At 45.1% G+C, this 19,476-nt stretch overlaps 1 protein-coding gene across 1 annotated transcript in view; it reads right to left on the reverse strand.

Moving 5' to 3' along the window:
- LOC126095544 (myrosinase 1-like) overlaps window positions 1–19,476 on the reverse strand; it is a 182,795-nt gene that overhangs the window by 90,805 nt on the left and 72,514 nt on the right. Inside the window, exon 6 of the mRNA XM_049910323.1 lies at window positions 7,021–7,115. Coding sequence (XP_049766280.1) covers window positions 7,021–7,115 — 95 coding nt within the window. The remainder of the gene's footprint in view (window positions 1–7,020; window positions 7,116–19,476) is intronic.

Here is a 19,476-nt window from a genome sequence, read left to right on the forward strand (position 1 = left end):
CGTGCCACATGTAGGCCTATTTCGAAGTTGATCCCTGTGAAGGATGTCCCAAAACTGGAAAAAACAGCTGAAAAATGAGACAGTGTACAGTATAGTATCCAAAAATTGGCGAGTATGCGCAAGGTGGGTCTCGCATTTACTGAATTATGATCAAAAGCAAATATGAAAAAGTTTTCTCAGAAATGAATTAACGCAGAGCCATACTATAGGGACGATGAGACATGCAGATGCCGAGGAAGCAGGTACAGACGGGGTAACAACTGTCCAGGAAAAAAAAGTAACTCCTAGCAAAACTATTTAGTACTGTAATCATTACTCTTCATCAATTCCTGAAATCTATGCATCTATTAGTACATTATTATCCATTAATATATCTGTCCGTCTGTATCTGTTCAAATGGTTCAAATGGCTCTGAGTACTATGGGACTTAACTTCTCAGGTCATCAGTCCCCTATAACTTAGAACTACTTAAACCTAACTAACCTAAGGTCATCACACGCATCCATGCCCGGAGGCAGGATTCGAACCTGCGACCGTAGAGGTCGCGCGGTTTCAGACTGTAGCGCCTAGAACCACTCGGCCACCCCGGCCCGCGTCTGTATCTGTCAGTCAATATGAATTTAAGAAATCACATTACTATGTCCCCTAGCTTGAGTCACCTTTGGCCATTCAGAAGCTGTGATTTCTCAACAATTCATGGACATTTAGAGTCTGCAGCAGGTGTGGGCAACATTTGGTGTCCTGCACGCAAACTTTATTGATGAATAATACAGAGAAGAATTATCAAATAGGCTTTCTTAATACTTGATTCATTAAATTGTTTATTGTACATGCTAAAAAATCCTTTCATCAACTGACGATTGCAGGTGCTCCATCAGAATAGACTCCACGGAATTGTCTCCACTGCAGATTGAACGGTTCGATAACTTTTTCACTTCAAAAATACCTTCACCAGTAGTGGCTCCTTTAGCGGAATTATGCTAACAATTTTTCCACTATGGTGAACACATCTACATCATGAACAAAAAATTGCCAACTGAGTTGTGTCTCATAAATCAGTGCTCTCCAAATATTTGTATAATCCTGCAGCCATATATGAACATGAATCGAATGAAAGAGAGAAAGTGGCAGCTAGTGGACACTGAAAGAAATCAATGGGAAAAGTTGAATTTAAATGCTCTGAGCACTATGAGACTTAACATCTATGGTCATCAGTCTCGTAGAACTTAGAACTACTTAAACCTAACTAACCTAAGGACATCACACAACACCCAGTCATCACGAGGCAGAGAAAATCCCTGACCCCGCCGGGAATCGAACCTGGGAACCCGGGCGCGGGAAGCGAGAACGCTACCGCACGACCACAAGCTGCGGACGGGGAAAGTTGAAAATCTGTGTCAGACTGGGACCATATCCAGATGGCCGAGTGGTTAAGGCAACCACTCATGAGAAGTGGTTCGAATCCCGGTCCACCACAAGTTTTCAACTTTTCCCATTGATTTCTTTCAATGCCCAAGAGCTGCCATTGTGTGTCTTTCCTCCGATTTATACACTTTTTGTCATCAACCGTCATACTGATTCAACAAATCACCAATTCATGGAACCACAGTTTGTCTCGATAAATGTATTTGTTTGGACTCTCTCTCTCTCTCTCTCTCTCTCTCTCTCTCTCTCTCTCTCTCTCTCTCTATCGGGGCATAGTACACCTTCATTCTCCAAGACGCACTCCTTTGCGAATTCGCCTTCAGCAAAAGATTTTAAAGGTTTCGCAATTTTTATGAAACTAGTTTCAACTGAATCGTTTGGCAAACAATTCTGCTATTGCTTGTCCAATTTGTAAATTAATACTTTAACTTTGTCTTTCCGCAATTTCCTGTTAGTTGTTTTTGAGCAACATGTTTCGTAGAAGAGAACACGGTAATTCCTTCAGAACAGACAGTGAATGAACTCGGTAAAGACGAAAAGAAACACTTGCATGAAATTAATGAACAACTAGCATTAAATTTCATGAACACTTCCACTGGTCTGCCTCATGAGCTGCAAACCCGAGGTGAGCGGGAGTGTCGATGGAAAATATCCGAAAATGCGTACTCGGCCTAGCAAATACGGCTCCTAGTTCCCTCCCCCAATTTCTTCCGTGTGTCAGATTGAAACCTGCGGACCACCCGTTGCCCACCCGTGGTCTACAGGAATACTGAAAACAATTTACAAAAACAGAGCATAATAATCTAAGAAAGACATAAATCACTAGCTTCGAATAGATAAAATTGAAGGGAAAACGATGAGACCATAAATCCATCTTTAAAGATTGCTTAAGAATCACGAGCGGCGTACAATAAGTAATGCAACACTATTTTTTTTTCTCGGCCAATTTCAGTTGAAAACACGAGGGACTCGTTGTGGGCCATCGTGGAATATTCCCGCTTCAGCCCCTATAGTTTTCATGGAGTTCAGATAGGTGACGGCGCTATACGTAGCCTTCAAAATGGTATCAGTAACAGAGACCCGATTCAAGCAAAGAGCTGTCATTAAGTTTCTTTTGGCGGAAAACCGGAACATCGTAAATGTTCATAGGGGCTTGCAGAATGTCTACTGACACGTGGCAGTCAACAAAAGCGCGGTGAGTCGTTGGGTGAGGAACCAGGCATCTATCATCACAATAAGGTCACGCAAAACTATCCGATCTCCTCGACACGGTATACACGCGGGAGTACCCCAGGGAAGCATCCTAGGGCCCCTACTGTTTAACCTCTACATAAACGATCTCCCAACCACACACAACACAACGATGGCAATCTACGCGGATGACACAGCCATCCTCGCGCAAGATTGGAAATCATCAAACATTACGTCACGCTTACAGACTGCACTCAAAGTGGCTGAGCCTTGTCTGAAGAAATGGCATGTTAGAGTAAACGTCGACAAGTGCGAAGCCGTTCTGTTCACTAGAAGACAGAAGCAACTGCGCAAACCCCGATACTGCAGACCAATAACTCTACATGCACGCCCAATGCGTTTCCGCGAGAAAGTCAAATACCTCGGTGTCTGGCTGGACAGGAAATTACTCTGGGGGGGACCACATACAACACATGACCAACCGAGCAAGCGCGAGGCTCAAACAGCTCTACCCTATGCTCAACAGGCGTAGTACACTGAACAGAAGGGTGTCGAGGTCCATGTACATGACACTTATTCGACCCCTGTTGACGTACGCAGCTCCTGTCTGGGGATACGATGCGCCTACACGCCTGCGCCGTCTGCAGCTCATACAAAACAAAGTACTCAAAATCATAAGCAATGCTGCACGATACACACGCATCGCGGACCTTCACCGGGAATACCGACTTGAGACTCTCACGGAGGTAATCCACAAACTCACCACAAGACTATACAGAAACTCCAGACATTTGCAGAACCCGTTTATTCTGAATCTGGGGGACCACAACCATAGATGGAAACATAAAAGACCAAAAGACATATTTGTAAGGACCTAACATCTATGGTCAAGCACACGCAAACACAACGGTACAGGTGAGCCCCTGTTAATCAGACGCCATTACTGGATATCCAGCTGGAACACACTGCCGAATAACTGGCACCACGCAGGGAAGCCGCACCGTACACTGCATGCAGACAAGCTCCACACGCCCCCCACACAGTGAGATGATCTATGGCCGATCTCCCACTACTACATAACGATCTTGATTGTTCCAGGAATGCAGCAGCTGCAGCAATGGGATACATCGCCATCGCTTGCCACGGTAATGATGCATGATACCCATGCTAACTATCGCAGCTAGTAAGCCACTACTGCTCTTACTACCCATCCCACTGTCGCAGAGGTTTTTTTTCCCCACGGCACGAGCCTTGGCACTTTTTTCCCTCTGCTCTTCAAATTGCTACCCTCACTCGCGTTTCGTCCACTATTTATCACCCGATGGAGCGTGTTAATGCGTAGTCTTGCCCTGACTCACGGATAACATCACAGCCCAGCATCCTGTGATCCACTTACTAGATAACTGACATGTTGACGGAGGTGACAGTAGAACTTTTGGTCTGGTCACCACGTTGGTGCGGGCGTGGAGGGGCCCCGTCTCTTTTTTTGTCCGATCTCCCGCGTTCCGGTCGACCACACACAGTTGTGACTCCTATGTTGAAACGTGCGAACACACTCGTGTGAGTTGATCGATGGATCGCAATCAAACACCTCATTGCTCACCTGGATGCGTCTGTTGGTAGTGCTGATACACTCCTGTCCACCAGTTGGGGTACTCAAAGGTGTGAGTGACTGCTGGGTTCCTTGCAGCTAACAGATCATAAAGAGCAAATGAAGGAACATGTGTGTGGAATTGCTTAATGGTGACACTTTTTGTCGAACATCGTCACAAGCGGTAAAACATGTGTTCATCATTTCGAACCGGAAGCCAAACAGCAATCCGTGGAGTGGCATCACACCACCTTTCCTCCGAAGAAAAAGCTCAAAGACGCACCCTCAGCTGGCAAAAAACTCCGAAGGGGTTATTCAGTTTGACGGCTTCCCCTATGGTGCAACAGTCCACTCTGAAGTGTATTACGCTATACTCAGGAAACTGAAGAAATGGCTTCAGCGTGTTTATCGCTAAAAAAATGCAAACCAACTTCGTGACAACGCAAGGCCTCTCCTTAGTCTGCATACCTGAGAGAAGTTCACAAAACTTCATTCGACTATTCTTCCTCGTCCACCCTACAGCCCAGATCTAACACCTTCCGGCCTCCATCTGTTTGGCTCAATGAAGGATGCACTCTGGAGGAAGCAGTATGTGGATGATGGAGAGGTTCTTCATAGAGCAAGACATTGGCACTGTTGTCGACCACTAGAGTGGTACTGTGTGGGCATACAGGCCCTCTCAGTAAGGTAGCGTAAGGCTGTCACATTTAAAGTAAATATGTTAAGAAGTAGGGTTTTGAAGCCAAATGAGTGGGAAATAACATGGTGTATTGGAATCCCGAACAAAATCAACTAGATTTCAGAAAAAAATGTGTTGCTTTACCTATTGAACTCCCCTTGTAACTTGGGGATACATGCGAGTTCTGCTACCCCAGCATTCCTATCTTATGCCTACGAGAAGAAGCCTTTCTCACGGCCTGTTTCCACAGTGCTCCTACTACGTCATTTCGTCCACGTACCAGTCACAAAGAAACGACTACCATCGCTAACATGGTGTACATGACGACAGTATGCTTTGTTTAAACAGCTGTCGCCTATAGTCGTTCGTGTCAGCAATGTAGTTTTTTCTGCTACTTCGCTACAGTATTCGAGTCGACGAAGGAAATTTGGGGGGAAAAATTCGTGTGGTTCACAAATTTTTGTAAAGTGGTAGGAGGGAGCACCTTGACAACATACTAAAAATCCTGACTGGTGGGCCAGCCGGAGTGGCCGAGCGGTTCTAGGCGCTACAGTCTGGAACCGCGCGACCGCTACCGTCGCAGGTTCTAATCCTGCTTCGGGCATGGATGTGTGTGATGTCCTTAGGTTAGTTAGGTTTAAGTAGTTCTATGTTCTAGGGGACTGATGACCTTTGAAGTTGAGTCCCATAGTGCTCAGAGCCATTTGAACCTGACTGGTGGGGTGTGAGCATGGGGGTGGAAAGAGGGGGGGGGGGGGCTTTTAAAGGTTACTGCGTCGCCAGTGAATCATCAGGCGAGCTGTGGAAGGATTGGTTGATATAACTTTGCGAGACACCCTCTAGTTGCTTGTGTGGGCGCGCACTGCCTTGCTGAAATGTAAGCCCAGGATGGCTTGCCATGAAGTGCAACAAAACAAGGCACAGAATACCGTCGACGTACCGCTGTGCTGTAAATGTGCCGCGGATGACAACTAAAGGTGCCCTGATATAAAAAGAAATGGCACCTAAGGCCATGACTCCTGGTTGTCAGGCCATATGGCAGGCGACATGTTGGTATCCCACTGCTATCAGGGGATCAGTTCGAAGCGGGACTCATCACTTAAGACAATCCAGTCAACGCGATTCCAAACCGAAGGCCTGTCTGGAGATGCCCCGGACAGTGGTGGGATACTAACGTGACTGTCGCCTGTCGTACGGCCCGACAACCCGGAGAGGTGGTCAGGGATCTAACCCGCCAGTTGGACAGAATTTGGTACGATATCCCTCAGGAAGACATCCAACAACTCCCTCAACCAATGATAAGCAAAATAACTGCCTGCATAAGGGCCAGAGGTGAACAAACGTTTTATTGACTTGCTCCATTTGTGAAGCTCTTTCTTTCCTTGAATTTGTCTGAAATTGTAATCATTTGTTTGTATGTGCATAGACATTATATGTACCAGATTTTCGACCTAGCCGTTTAATTCCTTCATCGCGCGTCTTTTTTTCCCCCTTAGAGTGTATATGTGATCAAAGCCATAACGATTATTTTGGTACACCCTGCACTTAGGGGCCGACGGCCAATTTATCGCTCTCTTACTATAGCTAATCTATTGGTGGCCCATAACTTACTAATTTATGTACACTACCAGTTAATAATTCGATACATTACGGCCTGATGTGCCGTCCCACAACGTCAGTATTAGCTCTTAAGCAAAAAAGTTGGACGACCACTGGTGTAGAAACCCTCAACAATCGTGGCCAACAGTAACTGCTGGCCGCAAACTACTTTATTCAATGCGCGTCAAACCACTACCACTTGAGTCTTTTGACGCAACAAAATGTTCCCATGTCCCCTGTCCTTCAAAGAAAGTACGCTTATTTCCGTACCTGTAGCTGTGTCGTATACCGCAACACGGGGTCCATATTTCTTGCGTTATTTATCGCACAAAAGTTGCCTTAGAAAACGGCCGCCACCTAACCTTAGACTCTCTCCTATACATATATTTTCCATATTACTTTGTTTTAAGATGTCAACTGAAAAGTACAGCGCAAAATATGAACGAGTTTGTGAGAGAGAAGCAGCCTGCTCCTTTCAGGATGTTTAGCACTTTTATCTCAGCTGTTAATACCTGCTACGTGACTGACTACGAACCTGGAACTGGAAGAGACGGCGCGCAGCTGCAACATCCTCTGGAGCATCCGATGCAGGCTGTATGTGTACAGCGCTCAGTGCCAGTCCCAGACGACCTGCAGCAGAACACATTGGAGTCAGTAACCAAAAGAAACACACACGAACAAATACGATACTTTAGACCGTTTTGATATAGCTGTTCTGGTCCAAACGCTACCGTAGGTTACAGACTTGGTAGTTCTAAAAGATCTCATGCTACGAGGGGCGTTTGAAAAGTCCGTGCAAAAATAAAAACTGCTGACGTGTTTGGGGTAAACCTTTTTTATTTTTCGACATAGTCTCCTTTTAGACTTATACACTTTGTCCAAAGCTGTTATAATTTGTTGATCCCTTCCGAATAATAGGAATTGTCCATGTCTGCAAAATAGCTATTAGTTGCTACAATCACCTCCACATTTGAATAAAATCTTTGTCCCGGCAGCCATTTCTTCAAATTGTGGAACAAATAGTAGTCCAAGGGGGCGAAGTCTGGAGAACAGGGGGGATGTGAACCGAGCTGAAATTCTATTTCCATTAATTTTGCGACCACAACTACTGAGGTGTGTGCTGGTGCACTGTCGTGATGGAAAAGAACTTTCTTTGCAGTCCGATTGCCGGCGTTTTTCTTGCAGCTCGGTTTTCAAACAGTCCAGTAACTATGAATAATATGCACCTGTAATAGTTTTACCCTTTTCCTGATAGTCGATGAGGATTATCCCTTGTGAATCCCAGAAGACAGTCACCATAACCATTCCGGCCGAAGCACTGGTCTTCGTCTTTTTTGGTGCAGATTCTCCCTCAGTAACCCATGTTTAGATTGTTGTTTGGTCTCAGGAGTATAGTAATGTATCCATGTTACATCCACAGTGACGAAACGACGCTTAAAGTCCTGCAGATTCTTCCTGAACTGCTGCAAACCATCCTTGTAACACTTCACACGATTCCGTGTTTGGTCAAGCGTGAGCAATCGCGGAACCCATCTTGCGGATACCTTTCTCATGTCCAAATATTTACGCAAAATATTATGTACCCGTTCATACGAGATGCCCATAGCACCAGCAATCTCACGCACCTTAACTCTTCTGTCGTCCATCACCATATCATGGATTTTATCAATGATTTCTGGAGTTGTAACCTCCACAGGGCGTCCAGAACGTTCAGCATCACATGTGCCCATATGGCCAACCCGAAAATTTTGAAACCACTTATAAACTGTTCTACTTGAAGGTGCAGAGTCACCATAATGTTTATCAAACTTCTGTCTAGTCTCCTGAGGCGTTTTGCTTTTCATAAAGTAATGTTTAATCACCACACGAAGTTCTTCTTCGGCCATTTTTTGACAATCACTCGACTTCCTTGATTCGCACGAATCCCAAACACAAAGAAGTAGACCAATATGGCTGAAACTTGGTGTGCGTTCTTTCCAAAGATGCTACTAACTAAACATGACGTCGATACGCGCCGGTGGTGCCTTCTCTCGGTCTTCGCACAGACTTTTCAAACGCCCCTCGCATATGTACACCACTGGCCATTAAAATTGCTACACCACAAAGATGACATGCAACAGACGCGAAATTTAACCGACAGGAAGAAGATGCTGTGATATGCAAATGATTAGCTTTTCAGAGCATTCACACAAGGTCAGCGCCGGTGGCGACACCTACAACGTGCTGACATGAGGAAAGTTTCCAACCGATTTCTCATACGCAAACAGCAGTTGACCGGCGTTTCCTGGTGAAACGTTGTTGTGATGCCTCGTGTAAGGAGGAGAAATGCGTACCATCATGTTTCCGACTTTGATAAAGGTCGGATTGTAGCCTGTCGCGATTGCGGTTTATCGTATCGCGACATTGCTGCTCGTGTTGGTCAAGATCCAATGACTGTTAGCAGAATATGGCATCGGTTGGTTCAGGAGGGTAATACGCAACGTCGTGCTGGATCCTAACGGCCTCGTATCACTAGCAGTCGAGATGACAGGCATCTTATCCACATGACTGTAACGGATCGTGCAGCCACGTCTCGATCCCTGAGTCAACAGATGTGGACGTTTGCAAGACAATAATAACCATCTGCACGAACAGTTCGACGACATTTGCAGCAGCATGTACTATCAGCTAGGAGACCATGGCTGCAGTTACCGTTGACGCTGCATCACAGACAGGAGCGCCTGTGATGGTGTACTCAACGACGAACCTGGGTGCTCGAATGGCAAAACGTCATTTTTTCGGACGAATCCAGGTTCTGTTTACAGCATCATGATGGTCGCATCCGTGTTTGGCGACATCGCGGTGAACACACATAGGAAGCGTTTACTCATCATCGCCATACTGGCGTATTACCCGGCGTGGTGGTATGGGGGTGCCATTGGTTACACGTCTCGGTCACTTCTTGTTCGCATTGACGGCACTTTGAACAGTGGACATTATATTTCATATGTGTTACGACCCGTGGCTCTATCCTTCATTCGATCCCTGCGGAACCCTACATTTCAGCAGGATCATGCACGACCGCATGTTGCAGGTCCTGTAAGGGCCTTTCTGGATACAGAAAATTTTCGACTGCTGCCCTGGCCAGCACATTCTCCAGATCTCTCACCAATTGAAAACGTCTGGTCAATGGTGGCGGAGCAACTGGCTCGCCACAATACGCCAGTCACTACTCTTGATGAACTGTGGTACCGTGTTGAAGCTACATGGGCAGCTGTACCTGTACACACCATCCAAGCTCTGTTTGACTCAATGGCCAGGCGTATCAAGGCCGTTATTACGGCCAGAGGTGGTTGTTCTGGGTACTGATTTCTCAGGGTCTATGCACCCAAATTGCTAGTAAATGTAATCTCATGTCAGTTCTAGTATAATATATTTGTCCAATGAATACCCCTTTGTCATCTGCATTTCTCCTTGGTGTAGCAATTTTAAAGGCCAGTAGTGTATTAAATCGTTTTGATCTGGGAGTCAGCCTTGAAACATACTTTAGATAAGCAATTACAGAGCTTGTCAGTGTATGCAGACGCAAATGAACAATTTTTGGTGGAAAAATTATACAGGTTCGCGTTCTTGAGACAAATAAGCACCATACTTACGATTTTCCTGACGAGATTCGAATTTACTGCGAAATGTCGAACTTCTCAGCAGTGAAATGTATTTCGAATAAATTTCTGAAATATCACTGTCATGCGGAGCACCAAAAAAGCATCAACTAACTACTGTACCCACTGCTGCAAGCAGCGAGGTCCTCGTCGCGAGCCTTTCTCACTCGTCACAGCAACACACGTCTAGACCGAGTTCGTCGTCAGGTTAAGCTCGGAAGATGTTACAATGTTGTCAAGAACTGGGCTTTTGTACGGCACGCTCCAGCTCATCCGACCATTCTGATTTAGATTTTCCGTGGTTTCCCTGAACTTCTCTACATCCATATTTCTCATACAACTGTTAAGTGTACGGCAGAGGGTACTTTCCATTGGACCAGGCACTACACTGGAGCGCAAAACTTAAGGATGAAAGTAACTTTCTCATGATGTGTCACTGCCAAATAACGTAGCTCGGTGAAACTTTTACCATATGTAGAACGAACTGCTACAGTATAGCACAGAACGTAACTGCAAGAATTACGCAGCTGGACGAACAGAAGTGACACTTTTATTCAAAGACAATAATTACGCTGAGATTTCAGCGATCCATGACGGTCCCCTGAAGATTGCAAAAGGCGCGACATGGTTCTTAGTAGATTGTGTGATCAGCAATGCATATTCTGCAATGTTCTCCATTGCTGAACGTAAACTGGCTAAGGAGTTCTTGTTGTTGGGCGTTCCAGTCTCCCACCAGCGCGGCTGACATCTGATGGGTGGTCTTCAAGCCGTCGGCAGTCGGACCATGCATCCGAACGTTGAGCCTTGACCGTGGCGAGTTTGTGAGGTCATAGCGTGGAATAGCAGGTTGGGAAGTCCTTACGAACGTGCTGAGCAATATCTAGCACGTCAGATATTCTGAACGTGCGGTTGAACATTGACCAATGAGGTGGCAGAACGCCACTTACGTTACGTGCACGCCATCTCCCTTCGGTGCAGAGTTGCGAGGCTCCATATTGGCTTTCAGTTGAAGCTCGTATGTATATATGTCATTTCTAAGCACCAGCAAACTGGGGAGCTCTCAAAAACAGTCCTTTAATTGTATGATTCGTTGTGACAAAATGACAAAAAACGTCATAATCGTGGGAAAAGTGTTATTGTAACTTGCGTATTATGAGAGTAGGCTATTTGAAATCAACAGCATGTTGAGGATCCATTAAAAATGCATTGTTCAAGGTTCAATTTGTTATAACTTAATTTGAATTAGTAATATAGCTATAATAAAACTTTCAGGGTATAGTAATAAGTTAGATATGGTCCTTAAACAGCCGTGGTCGCGGTAGTGTTGGTGATTCGCATCCCACTACATCTAAATATTTTTTTCTTCTGTCCTTCACTTTTTTAATAGGTTCTGATACTTTTCATTAGTTCAGTATAAGTGTATACTATAACATTCGATGTTACGTAAATATATGTGCTCTTTTTGAGGGATGAGTTCGTTCGCTAAATCTATAGGGCACCTTGAACTACTTGCAGTAAGATATTTTGCCCTTTTTCTGATGAGTTTTGTAATTTACATGTAAAGATTCTGCTACTGAGTAGAAGCAGTGATCAAATAAGAATGATCCCAAGGTTTTACTAAAAGGGAAGAATGATGAATTAATTTTTATCTTATGTGGGGAACTATTGTAAATTTGTATCGCACTATTTGTAATGGAACTTTTATAAGCCGCTGTCCTTGTTGACATGTTAGTGTCATTTTTGCCTTATTTTCATGGATATTGAAGTTATCATTTACACAAACATAAAAAAAAGTTTTGCATCACCCCAGTTCCCAGAACTCTTGAAGATAGACGTTGACTGTAAATATTGTATCACAGACACAGTCCCTTTGACTGTTCAGAGATGTCACTGAACCCATCCAAAGATGGAAACAACCATGAATGAGCACCGCCTATTAGTCGGAGGGGGTCCGAAAGCCGATCAATTCCAGTCATTCCACCAGAGAGGAGGTACACGGCTCGTGTTGTCTGTAGTTCAACCATGCCTAGACGGTCAATCCAGCGGTTAGATCGCGTCCGCATGGTTACTTTGTGCCAGGTAGGACTCTAAACAAGGAAAGTGTCCAGGCGCCTCGGAGTTAAGCAAAGCGGTGTTGTTCGGACGTGGAGGAGGTACAGAGAGACAGGAACTGTCGATGACATGCCTAACTCAGGCCGCCCAAGGGCCACTACTGCAGTGGATGACCGCTACCTACGGATTATGGCTCGGAGGAACGCTGACCATGTTGAATAATGCTTTTCGTACAGCCACAGGACGTCGTGTTACGACTCAAACTGTGCGCAGTAGGCTGCATGATGCGCAACTTCATTCCCGACTTCCATGGCGAGGTCCATCTTTGCAACCACGACACAATGCAGCGCGGAACAGATGGATCCCAACAACATGTCTCACGGACCGCTGAGAATTGCCGTCACGTTCTGTTCACCGATGAGTGGCGCATATGCCTTCAACCAGACAATCGTCGAAGACATGTTTGGAGGCAACCCGGTCAGGCTGAACGCCTTAGACACACTGTCCAGCGAGTGCAGCAAGGTGGAGTTTACCAGATGTTTTGTGGTGACATTATGTGGGGCCGACGTACGCCGCTGGTGGTCATGGAAGACGCCATAACGGCTGTACGATACGTGAATGCCATTCTCCGACCGATAGCGCAACCATATCGGCAGCATATTCGCGAAGCATTCGTCTTCAGAGACGAGAATTCGCGCCCCCATCGTGCATATCTTGTGAATGAATTTATTCAGGATAACGACATCGCTCGACTACAGTGGCCAGCATGTTCTCCAGACATGAACCCTATCGGACATGCCTGGGATAGATTGAAAAGGTCAGTTTATAGACGACGTGACCAACGAGTCACTCTGAGGGATCTACGCCGATTCGCAGTTGAGGAGAAGAACAATCTGGACCAACAGTGGCTTGATGAACTTGTGGATAGTATGCCACGACGAATAAAGACATGCATCAATGCAAGAGGTTGTGTGTCCGGTATTAGGGGTCCTGGTGTGTACAGCAATCTGGACCACCACCTCTGAAGGTCTCGCTGTATGGTGGTACAACAGGCAGTGTTTTGTTTTCATGAGCAATAAATAGGGTGGAAATGATGTTTATGTTGATGTCTATTCCAATTTTCTGTACAGGTTCCAGAACTCTCGGAACCGAGGTTATGCAAAACTTTTTTTGATGTGTGTGTGTGTACTACAGACACAACAATCTGACTAGCATATGGAGAAGGGAAAAAAGTACTTTTTAATAGAGCTAATATGGGAATTCTACGCCAGTCCCTTTCGTAAAGAACGTTACTTACAAGGCAGATACGACTGACAGCTGCCACTGGAGCGCGTTGCGATCGCATATATCACGTCGTGGCCCACGTACCGTATGCACAAGTCGCATCGTTTCTGAGTATTCAGCAGCACGTAGAAGTCAGCACGCTCAGCGTTGTTCGACAGCATGGTCCGTGTGCCGACGACTCCAGTGTATGTGAGTGTGCTACAGTATGTCTCCTCCATCCATTCCACACATGCTAGAAGGGGATTTAATTCGGGGGAACTGGTATGCTAGTTCATTCTCCTAACATCTCGTTCCAAGAGCTCCTTCACATGCGTTGTTCGATGCCGTCGTGCATTGTCATCTTTTAAACCGTGGTCGAGGCCGAACGTAGGTCTGAAAAGACGCAGGTGGGGAAGGAGTACAACGTCACAGTAACTTTGCCCGGTGAGTACACCGTGTTGAAGCATTAGCACGTCGGTACGCCCATGCATCATTTTACCTCGCCACACCATAACGCCTGGACCACCAAAATGATTACGTTCGACAGTGTTCCTGGCCGTATTAAGTACCCTCATACGACGAGATGGGGGAACACGTAATGTACCTAGAAACATTGTTGCACATGATTCTTTTGGTGATTCAGGTGTAATGGTGTGGGGATACGTAATGTTGCATGGGTATACTGATGTCCAAATCTTTGAATATTGTACGCACGCCGGTCAACATTACGAGGTTGCGTTTGAAAAGTCCGTGCAAAGTCCGAGAGATGGCACCACCGGCGCGTGTCTGGATCATGTTTAGTTAGTAGCATGTTTGGAAAGAACACAAAAAAATGGTTCAAATGGCTCTGAGCACTATGGGACTTAACATCTTAGGTCATCAGTCCCCTAGAGCTTAGAACTACTTAAACCTAACTAACCTAAAGACATCACACACCTCCATGCCCGAGGCAGGGTTCGATCCTGCGACCGTAGCAGTCACGCCGTTCCGGACTGCAGCGCCTAGAACCGCAAGATCACCGCGGCCGGCTGAAAGAACACACGCCAAGTGTCAGCCATATTGGTCTATTTCTTTGTGTTTGACATTCGTGTGAATCAAGGAAGTCGAGTGATTGTCAACAAATGAACGGAGAAGAATTTCGTGTGGTGATTAAACATTATTTTATGAAAGGCAAAACGCCTCATGAGACTAAACAGAAGTTTGATAAACATTATGGTGACTCTGCACCTTCAAGTAGAACAGTTTATAAGTGGTTTCAAAATTTTCGGAGTGGCCATATGGGCACAAGTGATGCTGAACGTTCTGGACGCCCTGGGGAGGTTACGACTCCAGAAATCATTGATAAAATCCATGATATGGTGATGGACGACAGAAGAGTTAAGGTGCGTGAGATTGCTAGTGCTGTGGGCATCTCGTATGAACGGGTACATAATATTTTGCGTAAACATTTGGACATGAGAAAGGTATCCGCAAGATGGGTTCCGCGATTGCTCATGCTTGACCAAAAACGGAATCGTGTGAAGTGTTGTAAGGATGGTTTGCAGCTGTTCAGGAAGAATCTGCACGACTTTAAGCGTCGTTTCGACACTGTGGATGAAGCAGGGATATATTACAATACTTCTGAGACCAAACAACAATCTAAACAATCTGTTACCAAGGGAGAATCTGCACCAAAAAAGGCGAAGACCAGTCTTTCGGCCGGAAAGGTTGTGGCGACTGTCTTTTGGGATTCGCAAGGGATAATGTTCATCGACTATCTGGAAAAGGGTATAACTATTACAGGTGCATATTATGCATCGTTATTGGATCGTTTGAAAACCGAGCTGAAGAAAAACGCCAGCATTGGACCTCAAAAAATTCCTTTTCCATCACAACAATGCACCAGCACACACCTCCGCTGTTGTGGTCACAAAACTAATGGAAATAGGATTGCAACTCGTTTCACATCGCCCCTATTCTCCATACTTGGCTGCCTCAGAGTACTATTTGTTCTCCAGTTTGAATAAATCGCTGGCAGGACAAAGATTTTATTCAAATGAGAAGGTGATTGCAGAAACTAATAGCTATTTTGCACAGACTTGGACAATTCCTGTTATTCGCAAGGGATCAACAAATCAGAACAGCGTTGGACGAAGTGTGTAAGTCTAAAAGGAGACTATGCTGAAAAATAAAAAAGGTTTACCTCAAACACGTAAGTATTTTTTATTTTTGCACGGACTTTTCAAAGGCCCCTCGTATTGTGACACACGACTCGTTCTCCATGGGAGGCTCTTCAGGTGTGCTCTTAGCCCTGACTTCATTTTTATCGATGATAGCAACCGACCGCATCGAACAGAGCAGGTGGTGGAAAACTTGGAACGAGAGGATATTCGGGCGAATGGACTGGCACGCCTGTTCCTCCGACTTAAATCCCATCGACCACGTGTGGGATGCATTGGAGGGACGTGCTGCAGCACGAGCACATGCGCCAACGATCGTCAACAAGTACTCCTTAGCAATATTGTGGCCAGCATGGAACAACGTCGCAGAGCACGCATACCGTATTAACAACCGTGTCCCGCCTTCTTGAATGTCCACAGGACCTTAATAAATGGCGGTGACTTCAATGTAATTACTGATTTTAGATAAACGCGTCATTTCTTTTCGTCTCATTGCGTATTGCTTTCACTTAGCTTCTCTACCACACTGTAGAAGTTCTTTGTATGCGTGACCCTAGTTCAAAATGGTTCAAATGGCTCTGAGCACTATGGGACTCAACATCTTAGGTCATAAGTCCCCTAGAACTTAGAACTACTTAAACCTAACTAACCTAAGGACATTACACACACCCATGCCCGAGGCAGGATTCGAACCTGCGACCGTAGCAGTCCCGCGGTTCCGGACTGCAGCGCCAGAACCGCACGTCCACCGCGACCGGCGACCCTAGTTCCATCAAGCTATGTTACTTGACAGAGACACATCTTGCGAGAGTTACTTTTTCCATGAATGATTTGGGCAAGTAGGTCGCCCGACATGAATCCCATCGATAATTTGTGGGACATAATGGAGAGGTTAGTTGTTGCACAAAATCCTGTATAGGCAACACTTTCGCAATTATGGACGGCTACACAGGCAGTATGGCTTAATGTTTCTGCAGGAGACTTGCAACGACTTGTTGAGTGCGTGCTGCAGTACGCCGGACAAAAGGAGGTATCGCATGATCTTTGTCACCTCTGTGTAAATTGGAAAAAGTGGTCTGAACAGTCGGAAAGAGGGACGGACTACAAAGTGATCGTATAAGCGCTTCGTTTCAGATACGGAACCCAAAAAATAAAAAGAATTCGACGCGGGGAATGAGTGCTATCGACAGGGGATCTCAGATCGATTCCATATTCCTAGATTTCCAGAAGGCTTTTGCTACCGTTCCTCGTAAGCGATTATTAATCAAATTGGGCGCATATGGAGTATCGTCTCAGTTGTATGACTGGATTCGTGATTTCCTCTAAGAGAGGTTACAGTTCGTAGTGATAGACGGTAAATCATCGAGTAGAACAGAAGTGATACCTGGCGTTCCGCAAGGTAGTGTCATAGGCCCTCTGCTGTTCCTGATTTACATAAATGATCTAGGTGATAATCTGAGCAGCCCCCTTATATTGTTTGCAGATGACGCTGTAATTTACCGTCCAGTAAAATCATCAGACGATCAGTTGCAATTACAAAATGATCTAGAGAGAATTTCTCTATGGCGCGAAAAGTGCCAATTGGCACTAAGCAAAGAAAAGTGCGAGGTCGTCCACATGGGTACTAAAAGAAATCCGATAAATTTTGGGTATACGATAAATAGCACAAATCTAAGGGCTGTCAATACGATTAAATATCTAGTAATTACAATTACGAGATACTTAAACTGGAAAGACCACATAGATAATATTGTGGGTAAGGGGAAACAAAAAAAACTGCGCTTTGTTTGCAGAACACTTGGAAGATGCGACGAACCCACTAAGGAGACAGCCTGCATTACACTCGTCCGTCCTCTGCTGGAATATTGCTGCGCGGTGTGGGATCCTTACCAGGTAGGATTCACGGAGGACATCGAAAAAGTGCAAAGAAGGGCAGCTCGTTTTGTGTTATCGCGCAATAGGGGTGAGAGTGTCACTGATATGATAAGCGAGTTGGGATGGCAGTCACTGAAACAAAGATGGTTTAAGAACCTTCAACATCGCAGCGCGTCAGCAATCGCTGGTTAATATATTAAAAAACTAAAAACCCGCCTCGATTGCGAAAAAAGTACCTAGTGTTAAGTGTTAACCCAGGTTTCGGCGTAGATAACTACACCTTCTTCAGAACAACAAAACCCACAAGTGCCTAAGACCTTTGTCAACGATTAAAAGAACACCATAGCTATACATTTATAAACGAAAAAGCAAAGGAAAACACAAACAGTGCATATGTACAAAGTAAAAACCACTACTTAACTTAATGATGTACGCTCCACCTCACACCGGCCTATGTTCGATGGGCCATGGGCATGGATGTGTGTGATGTCCTTAGGTTAGTTAGGTTTAATTAGTTCTAAGTTCTAGGGGACTGATGACCACAGGTGTTAAGTCCCATAGTGCTTAGAGCCATTTGATGGGCCATGACCCGCCGTAAACTGCAGCTGCAAACAGTCGCTCACTTACAAGCCTGACCCGCTATCTATGCACATGCGCAAGACAAGGGAAGTTACTTGAATGCGCATGCACATACGAATACGAGTAAGTTTATCTCATGTGCCGAGTCCCCCAGTTAATATCGAGTTACTTCATGCCGAGGTTAAGGGCTTAAAACTGGATGTTTTGGAAGAAATGCACATCTTTAAGCACCTGCGACATGTTAAAGACAATATCCTCAATGACCAACTCCTACTAAGAAGTAGAAATTTTTTTGAAAGTTTCGCGCCCTTACTTTGTTCTTCATACTTGTAAATCCGATGATCTGGCTATTATCTCCTGCGCGCGCTGATTGGCGAGCGCGGTTGGTGAAATTGTTCATCTCCTTTCTTTTTATTCTCACTTTCCTTTCACGATGAAGGTGATATTAGCCCGTTGAACACCTCACGTTTTATCCCTACATTACCACGACGTCTTTAGATTACGTCCCCTCAGCCCCCTCCCCCCCCCCCCCCCCCCAGGTTAACTACTGGCTTTAGGTATAGTTTTCAAGAGTTCCTTCTGTTGTCAAGGGTAGCTTCATATGTAAGTTTCTTTACTAGCATAAGCAACCGTGTGCGGTTATTTTTAGGTTCATATCCTATTTAGCTTGTCTCTTGTTCTATCCATTTCATCTGTTGATATACGATGATCCACGGTTGGGAATATATGGGCTATTTAGCGCCGACCCATGTATAAACTTACTCGTATTCGTATGCGCATGCGCATTCAAGTAACTTCCCTTGTCTTGCGCATGTGCATAGATAGCGGGTCAGGCTTGTAAGTGAGCGACCGTTTGTAGCTGCAGTTTATGGTGGGTCATGGCCCATCGAACATAGGCCGGTGTGAGGTGGAGCGTACACAATTAAGTTAAGTAGTGGTTTAGACTTTGTACATATGCACTGTTTGTATTTTCCTTTTCGTTTATAAATGTATAGCTATGGTGTTCTTTTAATCATTGACAAAGGTCTTCTTAGGCACTTGTGGGTTTTGTTGTTCTGAAGAGCGTGTAGATATCTACACCGAAACCAGGGTTAACACTTAACACTAGGTGCTTTTTTCGCAATCGAGGCGGGTTTTTAGTTTTTTAATATAAAAGACGGTTTACTTTGCGGGGAGGTCTATTCACGAAATTTCAATCACCAACTTTCTCTTCCGAATGCGAAAATATTATGTTGACACCCACCTACATAAGGATCATCATAATAAAATAAGAGAAATCAGAGCTCGAACGGAAAGATTTACGCGTTCCTTTTATCCAGGCGCCATTCGAGAGTGGAATGGTAGAGAAGTAGTATGAAAATGGTTCGGTGAACCCTCTGCCAGACACTTAAGTGTGAATTGCAGAGCAACCATGTAGATGTA

This window comes from Schistocerca cancellata, chromosome 8, assembly GCF_023864275.1.
Source record: "Schistocerca cancellata isolate TAMUIC-IGC-003103 chromosome 8, iqSchCanc2.1, whole genome shotgun sequence".
NCBI lineage: Eukaryota > Metazoa > Arthropoda > Insecta > Orthoptera > Acrididae > Schistocerca > Schistocerca cancellata.